The sequence below is a fragment of the Rhineura floridana genome, chromosome 8 (genome assembly GCF_030035675.1).
Source record: "Rhineura floridana isolate rRhiFlo1 chromosome 8, rRhiFlo1.hap2, whole genome shotgun sequence".
Taxonomy (NCBI): Eukaryota; Metazoa; Chordata; class Lepidosauria; order Squamata; family Rhineuridae; genus Rhineura; species Rhineura floridana.
The window spans coordinates 146,581-171,889 of NC_084487.1; the positions used below are offsets into that span (position 1 = coordinate 146,581).

At 44.4% G+C, this 25,309-nt stretch overlaps 1 protein-coding gene across 10 annotated transcripts in view; it reads right to left on the reverse strand.

Annotated features, from left to right (window-relative positions):
- The window catches only part of LOC133390051 (germ cell nuclear acidic protein-like), a 56,794-nt gene that overhangs the window by 8,837 nt on the left and 22,648 nt on the right, over nucleotides 1–25,309 (reverse strand). For 3 of the 10 annotated variants that reach the window (XM_061637896.1, XM_061637888.1, XM_061637895.1), the window contains 7 exons: nucleotides 22,941–23,004; nucleotides 19,871–19,981; nucleotides 10,842–10,906; nucleotides 9,784–10,209; nucleotides 8,401–8,569; nucleotides 5,418–5,559; nucleotides 4,490–4,628 (listed from right to left, as the gene is read on the reverse strand). In XM_061637896.1, coding sequence (XP_061493880.1) covers nucleotides 4,490–4,628; nucleotides 5,418–5,559; nucleotides 8,401–8,569; nucleotides 9,784–10,209; nucleotides 10,842–10,906; nucleotides 19,871–19,981; nucleotides 22,941–23,004 — 1,116 coding nt within the window. Of the gene's footprint in view, nucleotides 1–4,489; nucleotides 4,629–5,417; nucleotides 5,560–8,400; nucleotides 8,570–9,783; nucleotides 10,210–10,837; nucleotides 10,907–19,870; nucleotides 19,982–22,940; nucleotides 23,005–25,309 lie in introns of those variants that run through there. The other 7 variants (XM_061637892.1, XM_061637897.1, XM_061637889.1 and 4 more) reach the window with 6 other exon arrangements.

Below are 25,309 nucleotides of genomic sequence, written 5' to 3' on the forward strand. Positions count from 1 at the left end.
CTTCCCCCCTCACCGCGCACACGCAGACAGCTGAAAAGACAGGAGAGAAGGGGGGGAAGGTGGGCAGTACCTGAGGGGCAGTTAAGGAGGAGCGAAAGATTGCGCGCCCGTTTGGCCCCTTCTTAAAGAACAGGCGGGAAGAAGTCCCTTGCTCTGTCAACTTTCTCCCAATGCCGCAGGACCTGTATCCCTGTATTGCTTCATGAGAAAACGCAGTCTTTGTTTGGACATTACCCTAATAAAACACGAATTAACTACAGCCGTTGGTCTGGTTCCTGAGTCACATCCTGGGCCTGACAGTTGGTAGAGAAGGTATACAACAGGGGAGGGGGCAGGCTAGTTACTTTGAAGTCCTTGCCCCCTCTGCTTCACCTGCTGCATTTCAGAATCTGGGGGTGCCCGTTAGCTGACCACCTTGCCTTGTGGAGGTGTTGCTAAATGCTGGATCTGTCCAGGATAAACACAATTTGATTGTGGACTGTGGGCTCACCTGGTGTGTATAACTGAGACTTAGGCAGATGAGCCGAGGGCTAACCCAGTCGTGTCCACCTGGATACCCAGTGCAGCACCATTCCAGATCAGAGGGGCAGGGAAGGTCACAATTGTCCATAAAAAATCCATCTCCCGCACCTATCGACCAATCTGTACTGTGTCTGGGTTCAAGGGGTTGTTTGTGGTGTTGCACCAGAGACAAAATGGGATGTTTAGTGTACCGTCCACCTCACTGCCCTACAACCTCCCTGACCGAGGTAATCTAAGATGTGGTGTTGAAGAACCCTTTCAAAGTGGTGTTGGGGACTTCGATATCCATGGCAAGGCTGCTTCAAATGGGCCAGCTCAGGGTGTCATGGTGCCTGCATCACAACCATGGGGCTGTCTCAGTACCTCAATGGCCCAACACACACGGCCGGCTATACCCTTGACCTGGACTTTTCAGCTGACACACTGGCACTCCTGTTGAGGTTCTCATCACACTGTGGAATGGTGAGCTTGGTAGAGCTAGCTGTGATGTTCCATATTTCTGTGTGAATAATTGTTGTGTTATTTCAGTATTTACAGTAAGTGAGGTTTTAATAGGGTGAGTATGGTAAGCGGTGAGAGTAAGGAGAGGGAATAAGAGTATGGAATGTTGGTGAATGCTGTGTGTGATTGACTGGGTGAATGTGGAATGACTGACACACATTCAAAAGGGGTGACAATTGGATCGGGATTGAAGTTTATTTATTAGATTTATATCCCACCCTTCCTCCCAGTGGGAGCCCAGGGCAGCAAACAAAAGCACTTAAATCACTCTAAAACATCATAAAAACAGACTTTAAAATATATTAAAACAAAGCATCTTTTTTAAAAAAAACTTTAAAAACATATTAACAAGCAATTCCAGCACAGACACAGACTGGGATAAGGTCTCTACTTAAAAGGCTTGCTGAAAGAGGAAGGTCTTCAATATACACCAAAAAGAAAACAGAGATGGCACCTGTCTAATATTTAAGGGGAGGGAATTCCACAGGGTAGGTGACGCCACTCTAATGCAAGGGAATACAAGGGAGGCAAGACATAAACAAAAAGGGGGAAACAGTATCAACGGTGGCAGCGAAGTACCTGAGAAAGTTACAGGTGACTAACCCAGGACTGTTAGAAATAAAGTCATAAAGATACGTGTGTGTGTGTGCGCGCGTGGGCTTGACGGGAAACCTGGATGTTTATAGCAAGGGCTGGGGGAAATAGGTGGAGTCCCTAACAGCAGCTTCGTTATAAACGGTGGTGGTAGAAAAGGGGAACCACATCTCCCTCTGCTAAAGGTGGAGTGTTGGCAGGGTGGTGACATGACGCTATCAACACGATCGCTCCTGAGTGCCCTCACCAACGCTGTTGAGCACACAGACCACCTTGGTACTCTAGTGGCCTGCATGTGCTGAAACAGGACGCGCTGGCTACAGCACAGGTGGTGCATTTCTTCACCTGAATGTAACCGAACGCGTATGCGGACACAGTAACGCAGGTACCAGCAAAACCAGCTTCCTTCTCCATCACCACTGCATCCATAAGTATCCATCCGGCCGAGCTTTTCCAAGCGGTAAATGGGCTTTTGTCACCTGGTTAAGAGAGTGTTGCTCTGACACCTTCGGAGGCATGCTGTAACAACTCTGAGAGGAACTTTGGGGACAAAGTCACTCAGATTTGGACAGATAAGGGTGCCTGCTGACCATGGCATCCTTCTGGAGCATCCCAGAGATTATTATTAAGTTTATTTATATACCGCATTTTCCACAAATATACATGTGCTCAAAGTGGTTCACACAAATAATCAAAATGCATAATAAAGAGTATAATCACTAAATTAAGAAAAAAACATATATATACAGTACATCAAAACATAAATGAGCATAAAGCTCAACCACAAAGCCAAAGCAATTTAAAAACTAGCACCCAAACTGATACAAAAATCTCCCCCATCCCCCAAACCCCCACAGCCCAACCCAAAGGGCCAGAAAGTCCTCCGAAAGAAGCTACATTTGAAGGCCTCCAGGGCCGGAGGGTGGGGCAAGGCAGGTGGAAACAGCCTCCCCTGATTGCAAACCCAGTCTCTCTCCCCTCATAGTCCTTCTCCTAAGGCAGCTCCCTTTTGAAGGCTGGAGGGTGGGGCAAGGAGATGTGGGGGTTGGGGAAAACTGTATTTCAATAGTTCCACTTTTACCTCCAAGGCCACTTCCAAAAAGTAGTTATGAGAGGCCACTTTTCAGTTCTATGGGAGTTGCCCTGTATTGTCTCTCAGGACTCCATCTTGCTCCTGTGAGTACAGCAGTTTTATTTTCATTCTTTTCCTAATGATCCCTATAATTGAATTTGACTTTTTCACAGCTGCTGCACATTGCGTCAACATCTTCATTGAGCTATCCACTATGACCCCAAGGTCTCGTCCCTGGTCAGCCACCGCCAGTTCAGACCCCATGAGCGCACATGTGAAATTAAGATTTCTTTGCCCCAACATGCATCACTTTACATTGCTTTACACTGAACTGAGTTTTCTATGTTACTGCCCATTCACTCAGTGTGGAAAGGTGCTTTTGGAGTTCACCTCTAACTCTAGACCATTTATAAACAGGGTAAAAAGCACAGGTCCCAATACTGATCCTTGGAGGACTCTAGATTCTACAACCCTACATTGGGAAGAGTGTCCGTTTATTCCTATTTTTTGCTTCTTGTTTACTTAGCCAGGTCCTGATCCTCTTATTCCATAACTGCTAAGTTTACTCAGAAGTCTTTGGTGAGGTACCTTCTTGGAAAAATTTTCAAAGTACAACACTATGTCAACTAGATGACCTCTACCTCTATGCTTGTTTACACTCTCAAATAATTCCTAACAGGTTAGCAAGACAGGACTTATCTTTGCAGAAGCCACGCTGGTTCTGCTTCAAGCAAAGCTTGTTCTTCTATATCAGTAGTTGCCAAACTTTTTCTCCCCACAGACCACTTGCGATTGCTGACGATCTTAGCAGACCACTTTATGATTTTTCTGCCTGTTGTACTAATTGTAATGTGCTGTGCCAGATGCTGTATGATTTTTAATTGTATTTTTATTTCTTCCTTTATTTCTTATATATTGTACGTTATTAATTCAGGCACAGGGACCTGCCCAGTATCTTACACTGTAAAGATAGATGCAATCTCTTTATCCTCCTTTAGCACACCATTGACTTCCTTGTCATCCAAGGGTCCAACCACCTCCACCAGTCTCCTGCTAGTAATGTATTTAAATATTTTTTATTGTTGGTTTTTATGTTTTAGCAACACTAGGTTCACCTACTTTCCACCTCCTGCTGGTATGTCTTCCAAATTATGTGAAGGAACATAGGCTGGCAAGATGCCATGTGGTGACTTTGGATCTGCTTGTATCCAATTGGCTTTTATATGCTAATTAAGAGAAGATCCCTACTCCAACCCAGATCAGGTACGGAAAATCTTGAAAGCAGTTACTTCTGCAGCAACACGTAAGTCCAAATTCCCTTGTTGAGTGATTAACTGACATGCTTCTTGAGCTCCAGAAGGAGATCACTTCAATTAAACAAACAACAATGAGCAATGCATATCATCAACTGAGATAGTTTAAGACTCTAGAACTTCAGCTCTGGGAGATCCAGCCTGTTCTCTTCTTTCTGAAGAAACAGGAGAGGCCAGAGGCTGACTCCCTCAGCAGAGCGAGGGTCAAGAAGACCCTCCAGCATTTGTCGTTCTGATAAGGCGCAACATTCTGCAGGGCTCCCAACCACCCCTCCCCACTCCCTGCTGACCAGGAGACTGGGAAGAGCAAACATGCCCTGTGTTATGTGTGTCCTCCTGTTTTCTAGGATTTACACCTTGCTCTCAGCACAGGGCAAAAATGAGTGCTAGGAAAGCATTTGCAGGCTCTGCAACCATGGCAATCATGACAGAAGACAGCTTAACACTGAATTGTGTATCACAAACATAAACTCCTTTTCTCAGTTACCTGCAGAGTCACAGACTTTCTCTGACAGCATTATCCGGGCATAGCGCTGCCCCTCAGGGCCCTTCAGCTGGCCAGTCACACAGCACCCTGCTGTTTTCCGCATCTTTTTATTCCAGACAATCTCCATTTTCTCTGGCAACTGAGAGAAACAAAAGAAGGGTGTATGTGTGTCAAGCAGCTCAGTTCCTTTCCAGCTGAAACAGAGGCAGCCAGAAGTAGTTTAACAGAGTTAACAGTGCAGCTGCATTTAGTGGTTTCTGAGCTGAGGATCAAGTGTGCTGGGGGCAAGGAAAGGGTTGACTGCCTTTCACAACACTCCAAGTGGTCTTCCTTAACAATACTCAGGAAAGTGCTATCCTCACTTATTCCCCAAGAGAGGAGCTTGAGCAAGAGCTTCAGCTTTGTTGATGCAGGAATACAGGCAAGAGGAATCTTTGTACCTGATAAGGAACCTCGCGCTGCTTTTGCCCTTGACACAGCGAACCAATTACAAAGACAGTGCCCAAACTCTTTCCTCTCACCACCCAGCAGACTTCTGGTCTAAGTGCTGGAAGGCAGACATGTCAAATGCTGTTTGGAGCTGCAAGTGCCATCATTGTGCTCACCAGTGGCTGCATCTCTCCTTCCTGCACCCCTGTCAATAGCTCAACTCATGAGGGATATAAGCCAGCCTTCCTTTTCTCCACCAGGTTTTCTGAAGAGCAAAAGACAGGCGACGTCTCCGCAGCCCCGCTGAGATTATGCAAAGGCAGCAAGTGAGGCACTGCAGCTAGACAGAGAGCAAATTTCCCTCCCTTTTCCAAGTTCTCTGAAAAGGCCACAGGGCTCATAGGAGAGGAGCCATAAAAGGCTGGCTGGTGAGCCAAGCCAAAGTCTGTGGGCCTCCTGCTTGGACTGATGTTGAAACAAACCCATTCATGCATAATACCTGATGCTCAAACACAGAACTGTTATAAAAATCATAGAGGTTCTGTCCCAGCTCCTCCTTTTTTCTCTGGAAATGCTTTGATTGCTGGGATTCTGGGTCTGACAGCTCTTGCAAGAAGCAGCCCTGGACCTGGCACAAATTCCTGAGAGAAATGCCCATGAGAGAGGGAAAGAAAAGAACAGCCATGATCTTGGCAAGCAGTACAGGCACCCCAAGGTCATACAGTCCACTGAAGAATTAAGTCACACTTCTCAGTTAATGGTGGAGTATATGCAACAGGGAAACAGACTATCACTGTGCTTGCATCTAAATGCACCACTAGAAGGGATATTTGTGAACTTCCAGCCAAACATTCCTGTCGCCCCCGCCCCGCAACATCCTCCTGTTTCCATCTGTGGGGATCACACAGAGCAGAAACAGCAGATCCCAATACAAGGAAAAATTGGTGTAGGCAACTTTTACCTTTAGCAGCATATGTGTACACACATTCCCCTCCACTTCCTGTAGCACTAAAGCTGCCATCTAGAATTTTCAAAATCCAAACCCATAAAAGACAGGCAAGGCAGCAACAATTTGTGTGGGAAAACACACTAAAAGCAATGCCCAGGTACAAAGTGGCTGACATATCCTATAAGATGAGTGGTTAATCAACAGGTGAAGTCTTTTAAATGTCTTGTTGTGTTTCCCAGTTGCTCGGTCATGAAGGGGTGTGTGATGTGGTTCTATGCCCTTTGAAAACCACTGAAAAGCAGGGAGATGTGCCTTGATGCTCTCTGATGCTAAGCTCTTTCTTAAAGGTCAAGATCTTAAAGCTGCCAGACAAGCACTTGGAGATCTTCGCTTGCCAAAACTCCTTATTAGAGTAAGTTTAGGAATATTCCTTCGCCCCTAGACTGGATACAACACAGTCTGCAAGAGACTATCAGTTTTCCAGATTACAATTATTATTATATTTATTTTTACCCCGCCCTTCATCCAAAGCTGGAACTCAGGGCGCCTTACAACAGCCTCTAAAACACAGCCAGATATTGGCAGTTCTGTGCCAATATGTTTATCCAGCAAAGCTATATGTGTGGCTAAGTTTGGTCCTTTGTCAAAGCCCAGATTTAAATTTAAAATTCACAATAGGAATAACAAGATGAAACACCATCCTTTAGTCCGCATTTCAGCATAAATCATATAGAAACTGCATCAGCTGTTGTAGCTGATGATCTGTGGTGGGAGAGACAAGGGAACCGATGGACCCACAAGCTATCCTGGACTTCAGTGCCATTTGATACATCAACTATAATCTCTTCATAGACCACCTGTACAGGGCTGGGAACACTCAGGTAAGTTCCAGAAAAGGATGTCTGTTCTGCAGGATTGTGTAGGATTTATCCTATCCAATTTACATAACATTTACATAAAACCACTAGGAATTTGGGGCAAAGTGCCATTACTACGCAGCTGGTACCCAGCCCTGTTTCTGTGTTTTATCAAATGCAGGTCAAGTAGCTGACATCTCTAAATGCCTGCTTAAAAGGCAAGTAACATACTGGATGAGGGTGAACAAATGGAAGCTCAATCAAGGTACAATGGAGTTGCTTATGAGGTATGCTGGGTGAAGTCACGCCCCCACTAGAAAGGTTTGTTTGAAGTCAAGGATGATCAGGGGACTGGAGACAAAGCCCTATGAGGAGAGACTGAAAAAACTGGGCATGTTTAGCCTGGAGAAGAGAAGACTGAGGGGAGATAGGATAGCACTCTTCAAGTACATGAAAGGTTGTCACACAGGAGGGCCAGGATCTCTTCTCAATCGTCCCAGAATGCAGGACACAGAATAATGGGCTCAAGTTACAGGAAGCTAGGTTTGGACTGAACATCAGGAAAATCTTCCTAACTGGAACCAATGACCTAGGGAGGCGGTGGGCTCTCCAACATTGGAGGCATTCAAGAAACCCCTGGACAGCCACCTGTCAGGTATGTTTTAATTTGGATTCCTGCATTGAACAGGGGGTTGGACTCTGTCGCCTTATAGGCCCCTTCAACTGTACAATTTTATGATTGCTAAAAACAGCGCATTTTCCCCTCCGCAGCTTGGATTCAAAGCTCTTTGTCCAGTGCTTTGAACTGAAACTGCTTCCTCTGGAAAGAAAAAAATGTTGTTTTTAAAATGGAGCACTTTTTCTTTCCAGAGGAAGTAGTTTGTACATAAAACACTGGAGGGAGCATTTTGATTACAAGTCACGTCCTCCAACCCTCTCCCCTGTGCTAGGGAGTTCCTGACTGATCCCAGCTGATTGTAAGGGCTTCAGCTGTGCAGAGCTCTTTTCGAGTCCCACCAATCACCTGAACATTGGTGCTTGCAGAGTCCTGTGTTGTGCTTTGAAGCCCCAACAGTCAGCTGATAAGTCAAAGCTTCGAAGCACTTTGCCAAGGGCTTTGCAGGTGCCACCTATCAGCTGATCAGCAGTGCCTGAAAACTCCTTTTTGGCTTAGCTATGACTTTACTTGCTCCAAATCTGACATCATACATGATGTCAGGTGTAGGGCAGGTAGGCGTGACTTGGCCGAAATGGCTTGTCAAGAGAAACAGGGAGGCCTGGCAGGCCTGATCAGACTTGCAGGCTGGAGGTTTCCCACCTTGGATTAGGGAAACAAGGGTCCAAATCCCCACTCAGCTCATGAAACTCACTGTGGACTAGTTATTACAGGGTTTATGTATTTATTTATTCATTTGATTTATATCCTGCCCTTCCTCCCAGTAGGAGCCCAGGGTGTGGGGTTGTTATGAGGACAAACAGAAGGGCATGGGGGCAAACCATGTACACCAGCTGGTAATGCAAATAAAGCACGCCACGCATTCTGCAGAATGTCGACATTAATGGAAGTCAGCGGGTTCTTCCCCAGGAGCAGAAGCTGGAACATGCTGGATTTTCCAGGCTCACCACTTTGACAGAAGCCAAAAGCTGGCCAAATCGCAGCAAAAACAACGACGTACCTCGCCTGTGTCTGGTGCAACAGGGTGACATCACTGAGCACCTTGCTCTTGGGAACTGGTGCAGAAATCGGCATGTCGGGAGCAGGAGGTCTCGGACACATGGGAAGGGAACTCTCACTCTTCGCAGCTGTGCGGCGGCTTCCAAGGGAAGGCTTGAACTTTCTCTCTTCTGCCAGTCACAAACCAAGTGTTCAGCACATCCCCTTTCAAAGCTATCTGAGCCAGTGACCTTCATCAGGCACCCCGTGTGAATCAGCAATACTTCTGCCTGCCCCGAACCCTCCACCCATCCATATTACTGGGTGACTCTGTCCTATAAGACAGAGAAAGACAACCCTCTCTCTCCAACTGCTTTCCCCACACCATGCAGGGGCCTCTGGCAAACCCCATTGTCCCTAAGCTTCAAAAGCTAACCTCTTTTGACCCTGACTGTCAGTCCCATTCATTTAGCAGGCCTTAAAAAGTTAACAATTTCCTCCTTTCCACGCATTTCTGACACAACAGTCCTCACGCAGGTCTTTTTTCCAGGCCCAGAATTGTATTAATATTACTTAAAATTCTAAATAAATGACAATATAAATCTGCATGCTCTGAGAATTTGCTACCAACAAAATAGGGAAAGTCCCGCAGACTCTCTTCAAGCTTGTGGAGAATGCTTTAATGAAGAATCTTCATTCAGCCCTCCAGGACAGACAGCCTTGTACATCATTAAATACGCAATCCAAAACCCAGAGACAACTGCTTCACATAGCACTTGATTCTGCTGGGAATGGGCGCTCACAGACAAAGTTTTTGGGGGAAGTCTAGAGGTATGACTGGCTTTCACTCTTCTCACTTACACCTGAATGAAGTTTCTTTGCTGCCTGACTTTTCCCCTTTAATTTGCAAGTCCTCACTTTCTACAAGGCAAAAAAGTGGTTCTGTAGCTGCAGTTTTGGGAAATCTCTTTCTCTTTGCTTTGCGCACACACACACGCATGCACGATGCCACACCCAAAATGTGTCAAGTGGGTATAGAGCAGCCAACCAGACCCTCCTTGTCCTCACTCTTTCCCCAGACAGACAGACAGACAGACAGAGGGGCAACAGCCTTTCCTCAACAGTCTAATACATCTCTCATTTTTTAAAATATATATATTATTTCTACTATACAAAATGTTTCCATTTCCTTTTCCCCAACCAAACCAACATCTAAAGCCACAACAATCTGTCTGGTGATTGTGGCTGAAGAGCTCTTAGGCGATCGTAACTGGGCCCTGGTTTAGGTGCAGAAATTATTTAAGGACACAGAAGCACCTTCTCCCCTCCCTGAGTGCTGCAACTCCCTCTTCTGGCACAGAACGTTTTCTGAATCAACATGCGAAAGGAGCCACTTTCCTCTTACCAGCACTGCTCTTCCCGTTTGCAGAAAAGACCATTCTTTGCTTAACACGCACAATGAGGCTGTCAATCTCCTCGTCTGAGGTATCTGATCCCAGCACTGCATCTGCTCTCAGCTGACAGCTCTGGATTATACCCTTGGCATTCTCTGGTGTGGAACTCCTTTCTCCCTCACTCAAGGAAGAATCTGGTCTGTCCCTGGGTGCAACAGGATCCTTCTGGGAACAGGCAGGTGTTGGCGTGCCCTTCCAAGTCCTCTTTTGGTAGTGGTCCATTTGCCTGGGCTGATGGGGATGCCTTGGTGTATCTTTGACAAAGACTGAATCATCGTCACTGTCACTGAACACTAACGGAGACAACAAAGACAGAGAGCAAGAGGCTTCCTTTCCAGACAACCCAGGTACCTTCTGCACCTGAACAGGCCTTGGTCCTGAAATTCAATAAGAACTTTTAAAAACTCCATTTCAGAACCACTTCCTGGGAGTCAAACTGTGCATTGCCAAAAGGGCCGATAATTTTATTTAGAGAATGTGACAGTGGCCAGACTCCGGCACCTCGCTCTTCCCCAGAACTATTGCAACACGAATGAACCCCCCCCCCATCTGGCACATCACCCTAATACAGATCAGGAAGATGCCAAAATCCCAGCACTGTATCCATCAACCACTCCCCAGCCCAGCGGCCTGCATTGTAGGGCAGATTCTTCCAGCAGGGAGGGAGCAGGTGTCTTGTGGAGGCCTTGGGCAATCCAGCTGAGACGCCATATGCCTGGAGGCTACCCTGAGTGGGAAGCCAACAGCTGCACAGAGTTGGCACCAATAAGGATGTGGTAAAGAGAGGCCATTTATAAGTGACCCAATGTTCAGGAAGCTCCTCCTGCCCACTGGATGAACATGTGGACGAACTGCCTGATGATACCAGGGATAGGGCATGGGTCCAGCTAGCCCAGTGCCTCTGACTGGCACCAGCTCTTCATGGACCCATGCACAGACTGTAAATGAGAGAGAAACGGGGGTGGGGGTCTTTCCTAGCCTTGCTAGCCAGGATGTTTTACTTACTTGCCTTTTTTGCCAGATCCATACTTGCTTGTGAGATACCCAAAGAAATCTTCCTTGGAATCATCCAGTCTGGGAGATAAGGCACAAAACCAGCAGAGTCAGAAGACGAATAAGTATGCCAAATAGCCAATTAAGCAGCCACATGAAGGAACATGCTTGTCTTTCAGTTAAGAAGCTTAAAACAGTATTTCAAGCTCCATTTTGAGGCATCAAGTATCAAGCATCCCACTTTCTGCTGTTTAATCTATGGATGAGATAGGCCAGGGACTCTCTTTATCACAAGGCCATTTCACCCCATCCACTCATGCGGCAACTTACCACTGTCATCTGCGCTACCCTATCAAGGTGGAAGGTTTAAGAACATTTGCTATGAAGGATTACATATCTAATTGGATGATCCTTAAGACAACATATTGCAAGTGTCCTTCTGGTCAGCAGAAAGTGGAGCAGACAGGAATGGGTTAACTCTCCTGGAGGCAGAGTCAGTACTACAACACAAAAGTTTAGCTGGTGGTATCTTTGCATTTGAGGACCTTTTCTAGTTATCTCATAGCTGCCCTCCCCAGTCCTAGCCTTCTTCTGCTTTCTTGACTATTGTCTCCATTTTGGTTAATGACTGTGCCAAGGTATTGATAATCCTTGACAAGTTCAATGTCCTCATTGTCAACTGTAAAGTTACATAAATCTTCTGTTGTCATTACTTTAGTCTTTTTGTTCAGCTGTAGTCCTGCTTTTGTGCTTTCCTCTTTAACTTTCATCAGCATTCATTTCAAATCATTACTGGTTTCTGCTAGCAGTATGGTATCATCTGCATATCTTAAAATATTGATATTTCTCCCTCCAGTTTTCACACCTCCTTCATCTTGGTCCAATCCCTCTTTCTGTATATGTTCTGCATACAGATTAAATAAATAGGGTAATAAAATACACCCTTGTCTCACACCCTTTTCTATTAGGAACCAATCGATTTTTCCATATTCTGTCCTTACAGTAGCCTTGTTATGAGGTGTCAAATATTGGGAATTTTTAATCTTTGATTCATCTCAGTGAACCAGAGTTTGAAAAGGCCTGCAACAGCAAAGATTCCTGGGAAACAGCCCCTCTGTGACCTCTGAGTACGTATCTTGCAATGCCTGAAGGTATAGACTTCCTGACTCATGGAAATTTGGGATTTGTCACCCAGTAAGAATAGGTGCTCCTTTCAAACAAAGGAAATGTTTATGATAATCTAGGCCATCACGAGGAAACAGAATAGCTCCTTTCAAACTAGGAGGTGTTGTGCATTTCTAAGCCTCTGGAGAAGACAGGATAAACTCCTGTCAAACAAAGAAACTGTTGTACACAAGGATTATGATAATCTTAACCTTGAGGAATCATCAGGAATCTACAGCAGGAGATCACACCTATTATCTGGGAACTGATCAGGAAATGAGTGGGCTCCCACCTTCCTGATCACATTTACTTTGGGTTTACTTTGGGGTCAGTTTAGTTAGGAAAAGGTATAAAACATGAGGAGTGAGAAGGGGAGTTCAGTTCCTCTTCTGGGGGGCTGCAACAACTGCTTTTCTTATCAATGCACGCTAGCATCTTTGGGACAATTTCAGAGCTATGGATTTGGGTGAGAACTTTCAAATCTGGTGCTGGTTACAAAGGGTAGAGCTTTTGCTCATTGGACTAGATATGAAAGGTCTCTCTCAGTTTTAGGCTTGCAGCAACTCTCCAGGAAAGGTATATGCAACTATCTGGGTTTTCTTTTCTTTCCTTTTTTCTTTCTTTCTGTGTGGGTGAGTTTAATGAGAAAGTGTTTATAGGGCTAGTCTCTTTGCTTTAGTCTATCCAGTGTTGCTGAATGAATGAATGAATAATAGTTAGAAAATTACTCATTATTAACTACAATTGTAAACTGCAATATTTTTTTCCTTGTTCCTTCTCTTAATAAAACCACTCTTTATCTTACTTTCAGTGTATGAGTTATTGGGTTAAGGGTAAAATTATACATGTTCTGGGGGTGACGTGCGGGTAACTCCAGCAAAAGATCCTGCTGCTCTCTTTTGGGGAATTTGGATTTCTAGTGAGCTCTGCTCATGAGGAAGTTCAAGGTCCCTTTGTAACAGCCACTTGTCCAGAGTATAGGCTGAGCATCAGGACAATCAGATGATGTGGCACCCCTATTTCTTTTAAAGCATTCCATAGTTTTTCATGATCTACACAGTCAAAGCTTTGCTGTAATCTATAAAGCACAGGGTGATTTTCTTCTGAAATTCCTTGCTCTGTTCCATTATCCAATGTATGTTTCCGATATGATCTCTGGTGCGTCTTCCCTTTCTAAATCCAGCTTGGACGTCTGGCATTTCTCGCTCCATATATGGCAAGAGCCTTTGTTGTACAATCTTGAGCATTACTTTACTTGCATGGGATATTAAGGCAATAGTTTGATAATTACTGCATTCCCTGGGATCCACTTTCTTTGGAATTGGGATGTATATGGAACGCTTCCAGTCTGTGGGCCTTTGTTTAGTTTTCCATATTTCTTGACAAATTTTTGTCAAAATTTGGACAGATGCCATCTCAGTAGCTTGTAGCAACTCTATTGGTATGCCATCTGTTACTGGTTATTTGTTTCTTCCAAGTATTTTAAAAGCAATACTTCCAAGCATTTTAAAAGCAGCTTAGAGGCTTTACCTGAGAACAATGCTCTGTTATCTTTTCGGCACCTACTGAAGCCCTTTCTCTTTAAACAAGCCTTTTAAGTAGACCTTATCCTAGTCTGCGTCTGTATTGGAATTGTTTTTTAAATATTTTTTAGTGCTTTAGCATTTGTTTGCTGCCCTGGGTTCCCTTTGGGAGGAAGGGTAGGATAAAAATTTAATAAACAATAATAACTAATGAAACTATATATGGGGATTCTTGGAGCAATTCTTAATTGAGACACACAGCCTTGAACCACAAAAAGGGTTAAATATGTTCCCATGGGGGAAAATTCTTTCACTACTGTCACATCTTCAAACCAACCCTACAGGTGACGACAAAGGCCAAGTGATGCAGGGAAGACATTTTTCCATTTTAAAACATTAATTATTTCATGAATAATAACACAATGAATGGACATAATACAAACTTGGCAGCTGGAATAAATGCCAGTAAAATATAAAATCAAAGTTGTAATTAACTATTTTTGGGCAAATACCCCTAGAAAGTACATATTAATAGTATGTTAATAATTCCTGTGACTTTTTTTATTAATAGCTAAATAATGTTTAGCATGTGTTTCAAATTGTTTTTATATTGTTTTAAATTTTAAAATTGTGTTTTGAATTGTTTTTAAAATATGTATTTTAAATTGTATATTTGTTTTAATGTTTTTGATTGCTGTAAACCGCCCAGAGAGCTTCGGCTATGGGGCGGTATACAAGTGCAATAAATAAATATATAATAAAGGAAGTGTATGATACTGAGTTGTCATATTTATAATATATTTGCAAGAATTCTGATTTGAAATAATTTTCATAGCAAAGCTTTGAGAGAGATATATTCCTATAAACATACAAAGCCCTGAACAACTTGGGTCCAGGATACCTTAAGGACTGCCTATCCCAGCTCGATCATTGAGATTATCCAGGGGAGCACTGCTAGCTGTCCTGTATGTGTCCGAAGCCCAGATGGCTTCAACTAGAAGGCAGGCATTAAGCATTGCTGGTCCCATCCTGTGGAGCACTCTCCAAGCAGAGATACAGCAGGCTTCCTCGCTTTTGACTTTCAGACATCTCTTTCAGACTTTTTTAATGCTGACAGGCCTATTCAGTGGATTAAACTTTTAAGATGTCAGTCTGTTTTTATGATTGGTCTGTACTGTTTTTAATGGCATTTTATCTCTTCTCTAAATTTGTACACCACTGTGATATTTTGCATGAGGGACAGTGTATACATATTTTTACAAATAAATATAAGTATGTATTTATACAATTATATATTCTTTAACAATTGGTTGACCGCGGGAAAAATGTTGTCGTTGTTGTTAAGTGAATGGCTGGATGGGAAGGAACAAGCTGAAGCTGAACCCGGACAAAACCAAGGTACTATTTGTGGGAGACAACAGAGGGTTGGGGGATGTTGACCTGGTGCTCAATGGGGTATAATTGCCCTTGAAAGACCAGGTCTGCAGACTGGGAATGTGATGTTCCTATATATTAGTATATATATGGTAAGTGCTGGTTGTTTAGAGTATACATGGTAAGTAGTGAAAGAGGAGGGGGAGTGAATGGGCAATAGAATGCTTGATGATTGGCTGAATGTTTAAAATGGCTGACAGTATAAATGAAAGGATGACAGGTAAATCTGGGTGAATGTGAGGTGGTGAATTGTGGAATCTGGGGGGAGAAGAGAAAGAGTGGATTGCTTGGTGGGGTTTGAGAGAGTTGTTTGCCAGGAGAGAGTGAAGAAGGAGGTGGGTGGAGTTCGGATTAGTATTGAGTAAAACCATATGCTTATGTGCCTTAAGAAGAAATCTTGTTAATCTTGTTAGCTTTGTTATCTGTAATAAATACTTAATTTGGTTTACCAAAGGCCTGATCATTGGCTGGGGTTTCACAGACCAGAAGGGAGGGTAAGGTAATGACCAAGGCTGAAGGGGAACTGTAACAAATGGTGGCAGCGGTGAAGAGAATAACAATAACAGTATTCAGAGTCTCTGGGAATACTAGTATTGGGACGTTACTGGTGGTTGCCTAGCAGGGGGATCTGTTGAGATCTGTGCTAGAGCGGGGAGAGAAATCATAAGAGAGAGCGGTCCGGACTGGTGGAGTCCCTGGTGGTGCCTAGAGACAGGCAGTAACCACGAGCAGGTAGGAACCTGACAGGGAGAGCCAGGGAAGGCTGTCACATGTGGTGTCAGTAGTGGTGGGATACGAACAACAGAGAATCCAGATACAGTGGTGTGGCAAACAGAAATAACAAAACAAGATTACTTGTGAGAGTGACTGGCAAAGAGTGTGTGGCAAAGAGTGAGTGAACTCAAACACCATGGCTGAATACATAAAAATGAAAAGAGAGGAGCTGGTGGAGAAGTGCATAACATTTAATTTACCTCATGAGGGTAAAGGGGTAGATGAATTGAGGGTAGCGCTTATAGGATTTGCAACTGCCCAGCAAAAACAACCTGTCAGAGAAGAGACCCCAGAAGGATATTTAAGCAATCCCGCTTATATAGAGTACTTGAGAGAGAAGTTGAGGATGGAAGGTGCAGAGAAGGAAAAACAGAGAGAGTTGGAAGCTGAGAGATTGAGGATGGAGGCTGAGGAAAAAGACAAGCAGAGAGAACATAAGAACATAAGAAGAGCCTGCTGGATCAGGCCAGTGGCCCATCTAGTCCAGCATCCTGTTCTCACAGTGGCCTACCAGGTGCCTGGGGGAAGCCCGCAAGCAGGACCCGAGTGCAAGAACACTCTCCCCTCCTGAGGCTTCCGGCAACTGGTTTTCAGAAGCATGCTGCCTCTGACTAGGGTGGCAGAGCACAGCCATCATGGCTAGTAGCCATTGATAGCCCTGTCCTCCATGAATTGGTCTAATCTTCTTTTAAAGCCATCCAAGCTGGTGGCCATTACTGCATCTTGTGGGAGCAAATTCCATAGTTTAACTATGCGCTGAGTAAAGAAGTACTTCCTTTTGTCTGTCCTGAATCTTCCAACATTCAGCTTCTTTGAATGTCCACGAGTTCTAGTATTATGAGAGAGGGAGAAGAACTTTTCTCTATCCACTTTCTCAATGCCATGCATAATTTTATACACTTCTATCATGTCTCCTCTGACCCGCCTTTTCTCTAAACTAAAAAGCCCCAAATGCTGCAACCTTTCCTCGTAAGGGAGTCGCTCCATCCCCTTGATCATTCTGGTTGCCCTCTTCTGAACCTTTTCCAACTCTATAATATCCTTTCTGAGATGAGGCGACCAGAACTGTACGCAGTATTCCAAATGCGGCCGCACCATAGATTTATACAACGGCATTATGATATCGGCTGTTTTATTTTCAATAAATAAGAGAGAGAGTTGGAAGCTGAGAGATTGAGGATGGAGGCTGAGGAAAAAGATAAACAGCGGGAGTTGGAAATTGAGAGAATGAGATTGGGGTTTGAGGAGAGGGAGAAGCAACGAGCATTGGATGCTGAATTACAAGTAGAAAAGTTAAAATTTGATAGAGAGAAATTTCACTCTGAGGAGACAAGGAAAGAGAGAGATGGAGCAAAAATAAAAATTACTCCAAAGGACTTTGCTGTCTATGAGCCTGGTCAAGATCCTCAAATTTACCTCAGCACCTTTGAAAAAGCAGCTCAGTTGTGGGGGCTACCTGAAGATAAATACATGCAGTATTTATCAAACCTGATTAAAGGGGAATTGGCTGAGGTATACCAATATTTCCCCTCAGACAGGCCCGTCACCTATGCTGAATTCAAAGAAGCAGTGTTTAAAAGATTCAGACTGGGGCCTGATTATTTTAGAAAGCTTTTCAGAACCTGCCAGATATAGACAGGGAGGTCTTTTGTGGAACTGGGAGCAAAGTTGATGGACATATTTGGAAAGTGGATGAGTAGTGCCAAAGCTCAGTCAGTGGAAGAGGTGAAAAGCCTCATGATACTGGATCAATTATACCATCAGTTACCACCAGAAATAAGGCTCCTGGTCAAAGACCGTTCCCCTACATCTGTGCAGGAGGCTGCAGAGATGGCGGATCACTTCGCCTCCAATAGAACTGGCTGGGTGGGGAAAACATCAAGAGAGTTTAAACCCAGACCATATAGTGCTGGCAGAAGGGATGTGGTACCACAGCGAGTGAGTCCTCCATTAAAATCTGAACGGCACAGGACACCCCAGAGTGGATCTGTGTACCCTAAAAGTGAGGAGAAATTATGCTACAAATGTGGTAGACCAGGGCACCTACGTTTTCAATGTGAGGTTGCCAACCCCATTAGTAATCCTGCTCAGACAAGGGCAGTGAAAACAGAGCCCAAGGCTTTAGAAACAGCGAAAAAGGTTCAGTTTCGCCAGATAAACTGGACAGAAGTAACAGACCTTGATTCAAGTCTGAGAGAGGAAGTGAGAGTACAAGGGGCAAATTATTGGGCATTGCTTGATACTGGTGCCGCTCAGACATTACTGAGGCCAGATTTAATAAAATCTGAGGTAATATTACCTCAGGAAACTGTGACTATCCAAGGAGTGAGGGGTCAACCAGAAAGTTTGCCTGTGGCCCTGGTGGAAATGACTTGGAGAGGCCGAGAGGGCAGATATAAAGTAGGCATTAATGCCCAGCAACAAGAACCAGTAATACTGGGAAGGGATGTAATGGGCGCCCAAGGAAAGATCTATGTAGTGACCAGACAGCAAATTGGCAGAGAAAAAGAAGCCATATTAAGGGGGCTGAAACAAACAGGGTGGAATCTGTTAACCAGCCTCAGGTCACCATAGCAACCACTAGCAGGCCTGCTGAAGAAGACAAACTGTATCAAGTGGTCTCTGGGGAAGAAGCAGATCAATTCAGGGAAGAGCTGCATAAAGATATAAGTCTGAAGCAGATAAAGGAACAAGCGCTGACCCAACAGATTCCTTTCACTGACAAACTGAGGAATCAAGTTGTGTGTGAGAATGGGATTTTATATAGACTGTGGATGCCTGCTGAAAGAAAGGATGAATGTGAACCAGTGAAGCAATTGATAGTACCTAGCAAATACAGAACCAGATTGCTAGAGGTAGCCCACGATGTCCCATGTGCAGGAAATCTGGGAATAAAAAAGACCAAGAGGAGATTGGCTGCACATTATTATTGGCCAAATATCTCCAAGGATGTAAAACAACATTGTCTATCTTGTGGAATATGCCAAAAGGTGGGAAAGAGTGGAGTAAAGACCAAGGCACCCTTAAAGCCCCTTCCTATAATTGGACAACCCTTTTATAGAGTGGGAATAGATTTGGTGGGCCCTTTTTCCAAACCCACAAGGCATGGCAAGAAATATCTAGTGGTGGTGGTGGATTTTGCCACCAGGTACCCAGACGCAGAAGCACTGAGATCTGTAGAAGCCCCTGTAGTGGCAGAGGCTTTATTAAAAATCTTTATGAGGCTGGGTTTCCCTCATGAAGTGCTGACAGATCAAGGCAGTGTATTCATGGGAGAAGTGATGCAATGTATGTGGAAATGTTGTGGTCTAAAACATCTAAAGACCACTACTTACCATCCCGCCACTAATGGGCTAACTGAGAGATTCAATGGAGTTTTGAAGGTCATGATAAGAAGCTATGTTCAAGATCACCCATAAGACTGGGATGAACGTTTGGGATGCTTCTTATTTGCATACAGAGAAGTCCCTCAGGAGTCAACAGGCTTCTCACCCTTTGAACTAATGTTTACTAGAAAAGTGAGGGGACCTTTGGAACTGCTAAAAATTCATGGGAAGGAACTCTGGGAGAGTACAAAACTTCTGTAGTAGATTTTGTATTGGAATTCCGCAATAAATTAACATCAACGATGGAAGTAGTGAAAGAGAATTTGAGTCATGCACAGGAGAAGCAAAGTTACTGGTATGACAGAACAGCCAGAGAACGTGTGTATGATGTGGGAGATATGGTTATGGCGTTCATACCCAGGAAACATGACAAATTACAGGCTAACTGGGAAGGACCATATACCATCAGAGAAAGGCTTGACAGAGTGACATATGTAATCACCACAGACCAATTAAACAAAAGCAAAGTGGTTCATGTAAATATGTTGAAGCCTTACCATACCAGGGATGCAAAGGTGTTGCAAGTTACCTTATTCCCTGAGGGAAGTGGGCCTGAACTTCCAGATTTGGTACAGGAAAGCAAAGACAAAGGAGGGGTAGATCAAGTGGAATGGTCAGAGGAGGTGAAGGAGGAAGTAAAAGAGGAGATTCTGAGAGTTTTGAAAACCTATAGGAATCTCTTTAGCAACAAACCTGGCCGAACCAGTATAGTTATACATTCCATTGATACTGGAGATCATGCCCCAATCAGCTCTGTTCCGTACCGTGTGAATGGGAAAGTTTTGAATGAGATCAAAAAGGAGGTGGAAGAGATGCTGTAATTAGGAGTGATCAGGGAATCCATCAGTCCCTGGGCCTCAAGTATTGTCCTGGTTCTGAAAAAAGATGGAACGACAAGGTTTTGCATTGATTATCGGCTAATCAATAAAATTACTGTCCCAGATGCGTATCCTATGCCTAGGGTAGACGCTATGTTAGAGTTATTGGGGGCAGCAACCATTATCTCTACACTAGATCTCTGTAAAGGATTTTGGCAAATGGAACTAGACGAGCAATCCAGAGCCAAAACTGCCTTCAGTACATCAGATGGGTTATATGAGTTTGTGACCTTACCCATGGGACTAAGGAACTCACCAAGTTCATTTCAGAAGCTAATCAATACTGTGTTGCGAGGCATGTCAGATTTTGCAGTGGCCTATATCGATGACGTGGCCATTTTTAGCAAGTCGGTGCCTGAGCATGTCCAACACCTGACAACAGTATTGGAGGCCTTAAGAAAAGCAGGCCTCACAATAAAAGCTAAGAAATGCCAGTTTGGACTAAAGGAAGTAATCTATTTAGGACATAAGGTGGGGAGTGGGAAAATCACCCCCTTATGGAGCAAGGTGGAGGCAATACAAGCGTGGCCGATCCCCTTAACCAAAAAACAAGTAAGGGCATTTCTGGGTGTGGCTGGATTTTATAGGAAGTTTGTGAGAAATTTTGGGGAAATAGCAACCCCCTTGCATGAATTAACAAAGAAGAAGTGTTCTGAGCGTGTGGTATGGACGGATGAATGTCAGAAGGCTTTTGATCTACTGAAGCAAGCCTTGTGCCAAGGACCCATATTAATAGCACCAGACTATGAGAAACCATTCATTGTGGCTACAGATGCGTCGGACCTCGCGCTGGGAGTCGTCTTGCTACAGGAGAGAGAAGGCACCAGACATCCAGTGGCGTACCTGAGTCGCAAGCTGACGCTGAGGGAGAAAAACTATTCGTCGGTCCAGAAGGAGTGCCTAGCGGTCGTGTGGGGACTGAAAAAGTTGCGCCCATACGTGTGGGGACGAAGATTCACAGTGACTACGGATCATCGGGCCTTGTTATAGTTGCAGACTATGAAAAACCATAACACTATGCTGCAGAGGTGGTCCTGGGCCCTACAGGACTATCAAGTGGACTTCCAGTTCATCAAAGGCAAGGACAATGTACTGGCCGATGGACTTTCCAGGCAAGTGGCTGGGACTGCAGTGACGTGACCAGACAGAGGAACAAAGAAAGACATTTTCCCCATAGAGACTTTTATTTGTTAACACGACGTATAAATCCTGGAACAGGAATAATACTCTGCAGTTGTTTAAGGGGGGGGGAAATGTGATGTTCCTATATATTAGTGTATATATGGTAAGTGCTGGTTGTTTAGAGTATACATGGTAAGTAGTGAAAGAGGAGGGGGAGTGAATGGGCAATAGAATGCTTGATGATTGGCTGAATGTTTAAAATGGCTGACAGTATAAATGAAAGGATGACAGGTAAATCTGGGTGAATGTGAGGTGGTGAATTGTGGAATCTGGGGGGAGAAGAGAAAGAGTGGATTGCTTGGTGGGGTTTGAGAGAGTTGTTTGCCAGGAGAGAGTGAAGAAGGAGGGGGGTGGAGTTCGGATTAGTATTGAGTAAAACCATATGCTTATGTGCCTTAAGAAGAAATCTTGTTAATCTTGTTAGCTTTGTTATCTGTAATAAATACTTAATTTGGTTTACCAAAGGCCTGATGCTTGGCTGGGGTTTCACAGACCAGAAGGGAGGGTAAGGTAATGACCAAGGCTGAAGGGGAACTGTAACAAATGGTGGCAGCGGTGAAGAGAATAACAATACCAGTATTCAGAGTCTCTGGGAATACTAGTATTGGGACATTACTGGTGGTTGCCTAGCAGGGGGATCTGTTGAGATCTGTGCTAGAGCGGGGAGAGAAACCATAAGAGAGTGCGGTCCGGACTGGTGGAGTCCCTGGTGGTGCCTAGAGACAGGCAGTAACCACGAGCAGGTAGGAACCTGACAGGGAGAGCCAGGGAAGGACGCCTCACAGGGTCATTCTTGACTCCCAGCTGTCCATGGAGGCTCAAGTCTCAGCTGTGAGCTGGGCGGCGCTATTTCAACTCCATCTGATATGGAGGCTGCGCCCCTACCTTCCCCACCATCTGCTCCCACTAGTGGTACATGCCCTGGTCTTGTCTCGCCTAGACTACTGCAATGTGCTCTACGTAGGGTTACCCTTGAAAACAGTCCAGAAGCTGCAACTGGTACAGAATGTGGCGGTGCGCCTGATTAAAGGCAGCCGCCGGCAAGATCACATTACTCCAGTTTTAAAGGAGTTACACTGGTTACCAGTTATTTTCTGGGCCCAATTCAAGATGTTGGTTTTGACCTTTAAAACCCTATACGGTTTCAGGCCAGTCTATCTGAAAGAGCGCCTCCAGCATCATCAGCGATGCCGCTCAACAAGATCAGCCTCAAAAGACCTTCTCTCCATGCCCCCAGTTAAAACAGCTAGACTGGTGAGGACTAGGGAGAGGGCTTTTTCCATTGTGGCTGCCACTTGGAATTCCCTCCCAAATGATCTCCCCATGCCCCCTCTGTGATGAGCTTCCGCCGGGCCTTAAAGACCTGGCTCTTCCGACAGGCTTTTGGGGTGGGTTAGGTTTTATTATTGTTGTTGAGATTTTTAATGTTCTAATATAATTATATGTTTTTATTCTGTACGTCACCCAGAGTGGCCGGACAACCAGCCAGATGGGCGACTAATAAATCTAATAAATAAAATAAATGAATATTTTGTATTCAGCTACTTTTGGCAACCTGAAACTCTTTTTGGGTATTTATATAGCACATAAAATTAATATGACACAATTTTTTAGTCTTTGTTACTAAGTATAATTCAAATACACATACCAAATCAAATTCCAAATCAATTTTACACAGCTGAATTTTTTTCCAATTCAGCCTTTTTTAAAAAAAACCACCACCGTGACCACACTTTGCTATGGAGGCCAGCCTACCAAATCCCAACCCACTCACCCGCTCCTTTGCATCCTTGGAGTGCAGCATGTGGCAAGCTTGGGGGTCTTCATTCGAGATAAAACTAAGACAAAACCATGAAAGGGGGGAAAATGTCATTTTTTTGACTCCTGAAAGCCGTTCTTCTAACTTCCACAAAGGTGATGATTTAAGAGCTACTCGACATTTAAATCAACCAAGGATGGAGGAAGAAACATGGTCCAAAAACAAAAAAAACCTCCGATCTAAGCAAAAAGCAGCTAAACAGCAGAAATATTAAAAACCTCAGTTTTAGTATCAAAGCAGAGACTAAAGCAGCAAACTGAATAATATTTTTTGGTATTTTATAGGCTGCTTGTGCTGTTTTTAAACAGGCCTCTTGGGTATCCAGGAGAATTATCAATTAATTAATTAATTGCCTTCCACACACTTATCCACCAGAGACAGTCACAGGAGCACATGGTGGGCTTGTATAGATTCAGGCACTCATCTTTTAATGCTTTCTAGGAATTGTGCTTGTTATTTTACTTACTTACCGAAGATTAGTCAGAAGCATATGGAATAATGTTCAGGCACCTGAAGGCCTTATACAGTACACACAACCTGCCCAGCACCGGTGTAAATAACTACATTTTAGCACTAGCATCTTTTGACAAATTAAAGTGCTTACTTTCCCCCATTCTGGTCAAGAATCATCCCCTTTTGTTACTTACGCATGCCTAGGAGGGCATCTGATTGACCCCCAGCAAGGTCATTCTAAGCAAGCAACTTCCCAACCACCCACAATGTGAAAGAAGAAGCAGAGGTGGCGGCAGTGACTGAGAAAAGGGAAGACTGAAAACTGTGGCACAGGAGCTTGCGCATGAGAGTTGTGTTGACAACTAGAACATGGGAGCCTCTGGGAAGTGCAAGGGCAGGCTAACAGAACTTGGAAATCTGCTGGAGGGAAGATGTGCCCAGGACTGGTTGAGGCATGCAGCACAATGATACGGAGCAGCCACTACGCTGGTGGTTTAGAAATCTAAACCTGAACGCATACATGGAGGGCATACATGGAGGGCGCCTTTTTTGGTTACACAAGATTTAGAACTCTCAGCACGAGACTCTGGCCTGCTTTGACAAACTATGAGTGGTCAGTGGGAGCGTGAAGCACACACTGGCATTCTGCTACAGGGTTTCGTAGGGTTCTCTCCTGTCCCACATACTATTGGTTTTCTGTTGCTCTAGACTCAGTAGGACTCAAACCCATGGGCTTGATTCACAAGAAAATAGGGTTTCCGCTAAAGATTAAGAAGAACCTTGTGATATAAGCTGTTTGAGAGTGGAACAACTGCCTCGGAAGGCGGTCCATCCTCTTTAATTTTTAAGCAGAGGATGGATGGTTACCTACCAGGGATGCCAGAGCAGTGGATTTCTTGCATCAGCTAGGGATCACACTAGGTGACCTCTGAGGTCCTTTTTCAAATGGTTGATTCTGAGATTTAACATCTACATGAAATTTCTCCAAGAGGTGGTGTGGCAATTTTGCATTAGATGCCATAAATACGGCAGATGACACCCAGTTCCCTTTTTTCCCTTACTTCATTTAGCTCAGGAGTAGTTCTCGATGTCCTGAATAAGGGCAAGTAAACTGAAGCTTAATTCAGACAAGACAGAAGTGCTGCTGGTTAATACTTTATCGAAGTGGTAAAGATCATGTTTGTGGCTTGGGACTGTGGGCTGAGCAAGCACTGAAGCAGCACTTTGGCTGGTGTGCCAGGTGTGTCCCAACATGGGAAGAGATTATGCTGCCACGCAATGCTTTGGTAACATCCTGGGTAGATATTAGCTATGAATTCATACCCAGCCCTTCTACAAAAGTACATACGGTGGCTCAGACACAAAACCAACACAGTACAAAACAAGGTAAAAGTGCAACTTAAAAAAAAAATCAAAGGCAGCAATAGGTACTGCAATGCCTTGTGTGGGTCAGCACTTAGAAATTCAACTGGTGAAGAATATAGTGGACAGACTGTTATCCATATTGACTGCTGTGGACACTTTATCCCAATGTTGAAAGATCTTCTGCTTGGATACTGGGCACAATTCAAAGCGCTGATTATAATTCTGGAAGCCTTAGTTGACCTGGGTATCTCAACAGCTTTTGACATCCTCCACTGAGTGCCTCCACCTTCAAAGATTAGGTAAGTGACTACTGGGGAGAGGGCCTTTTCTATGGTAAGCACCATGGTGTGACCTATTCCTGCTCCAGGGAGAAAGCAACCTGTGGCCCTCCAGTTGCTGGAGTCCAACTCCCAGACTGGCCAATGGTCAAGGATGACGGGACCTGTATTCCATCAGTCTGGAGGTCACAGGTACCCTACCATTGCACTAGAGACATATTTACTTGG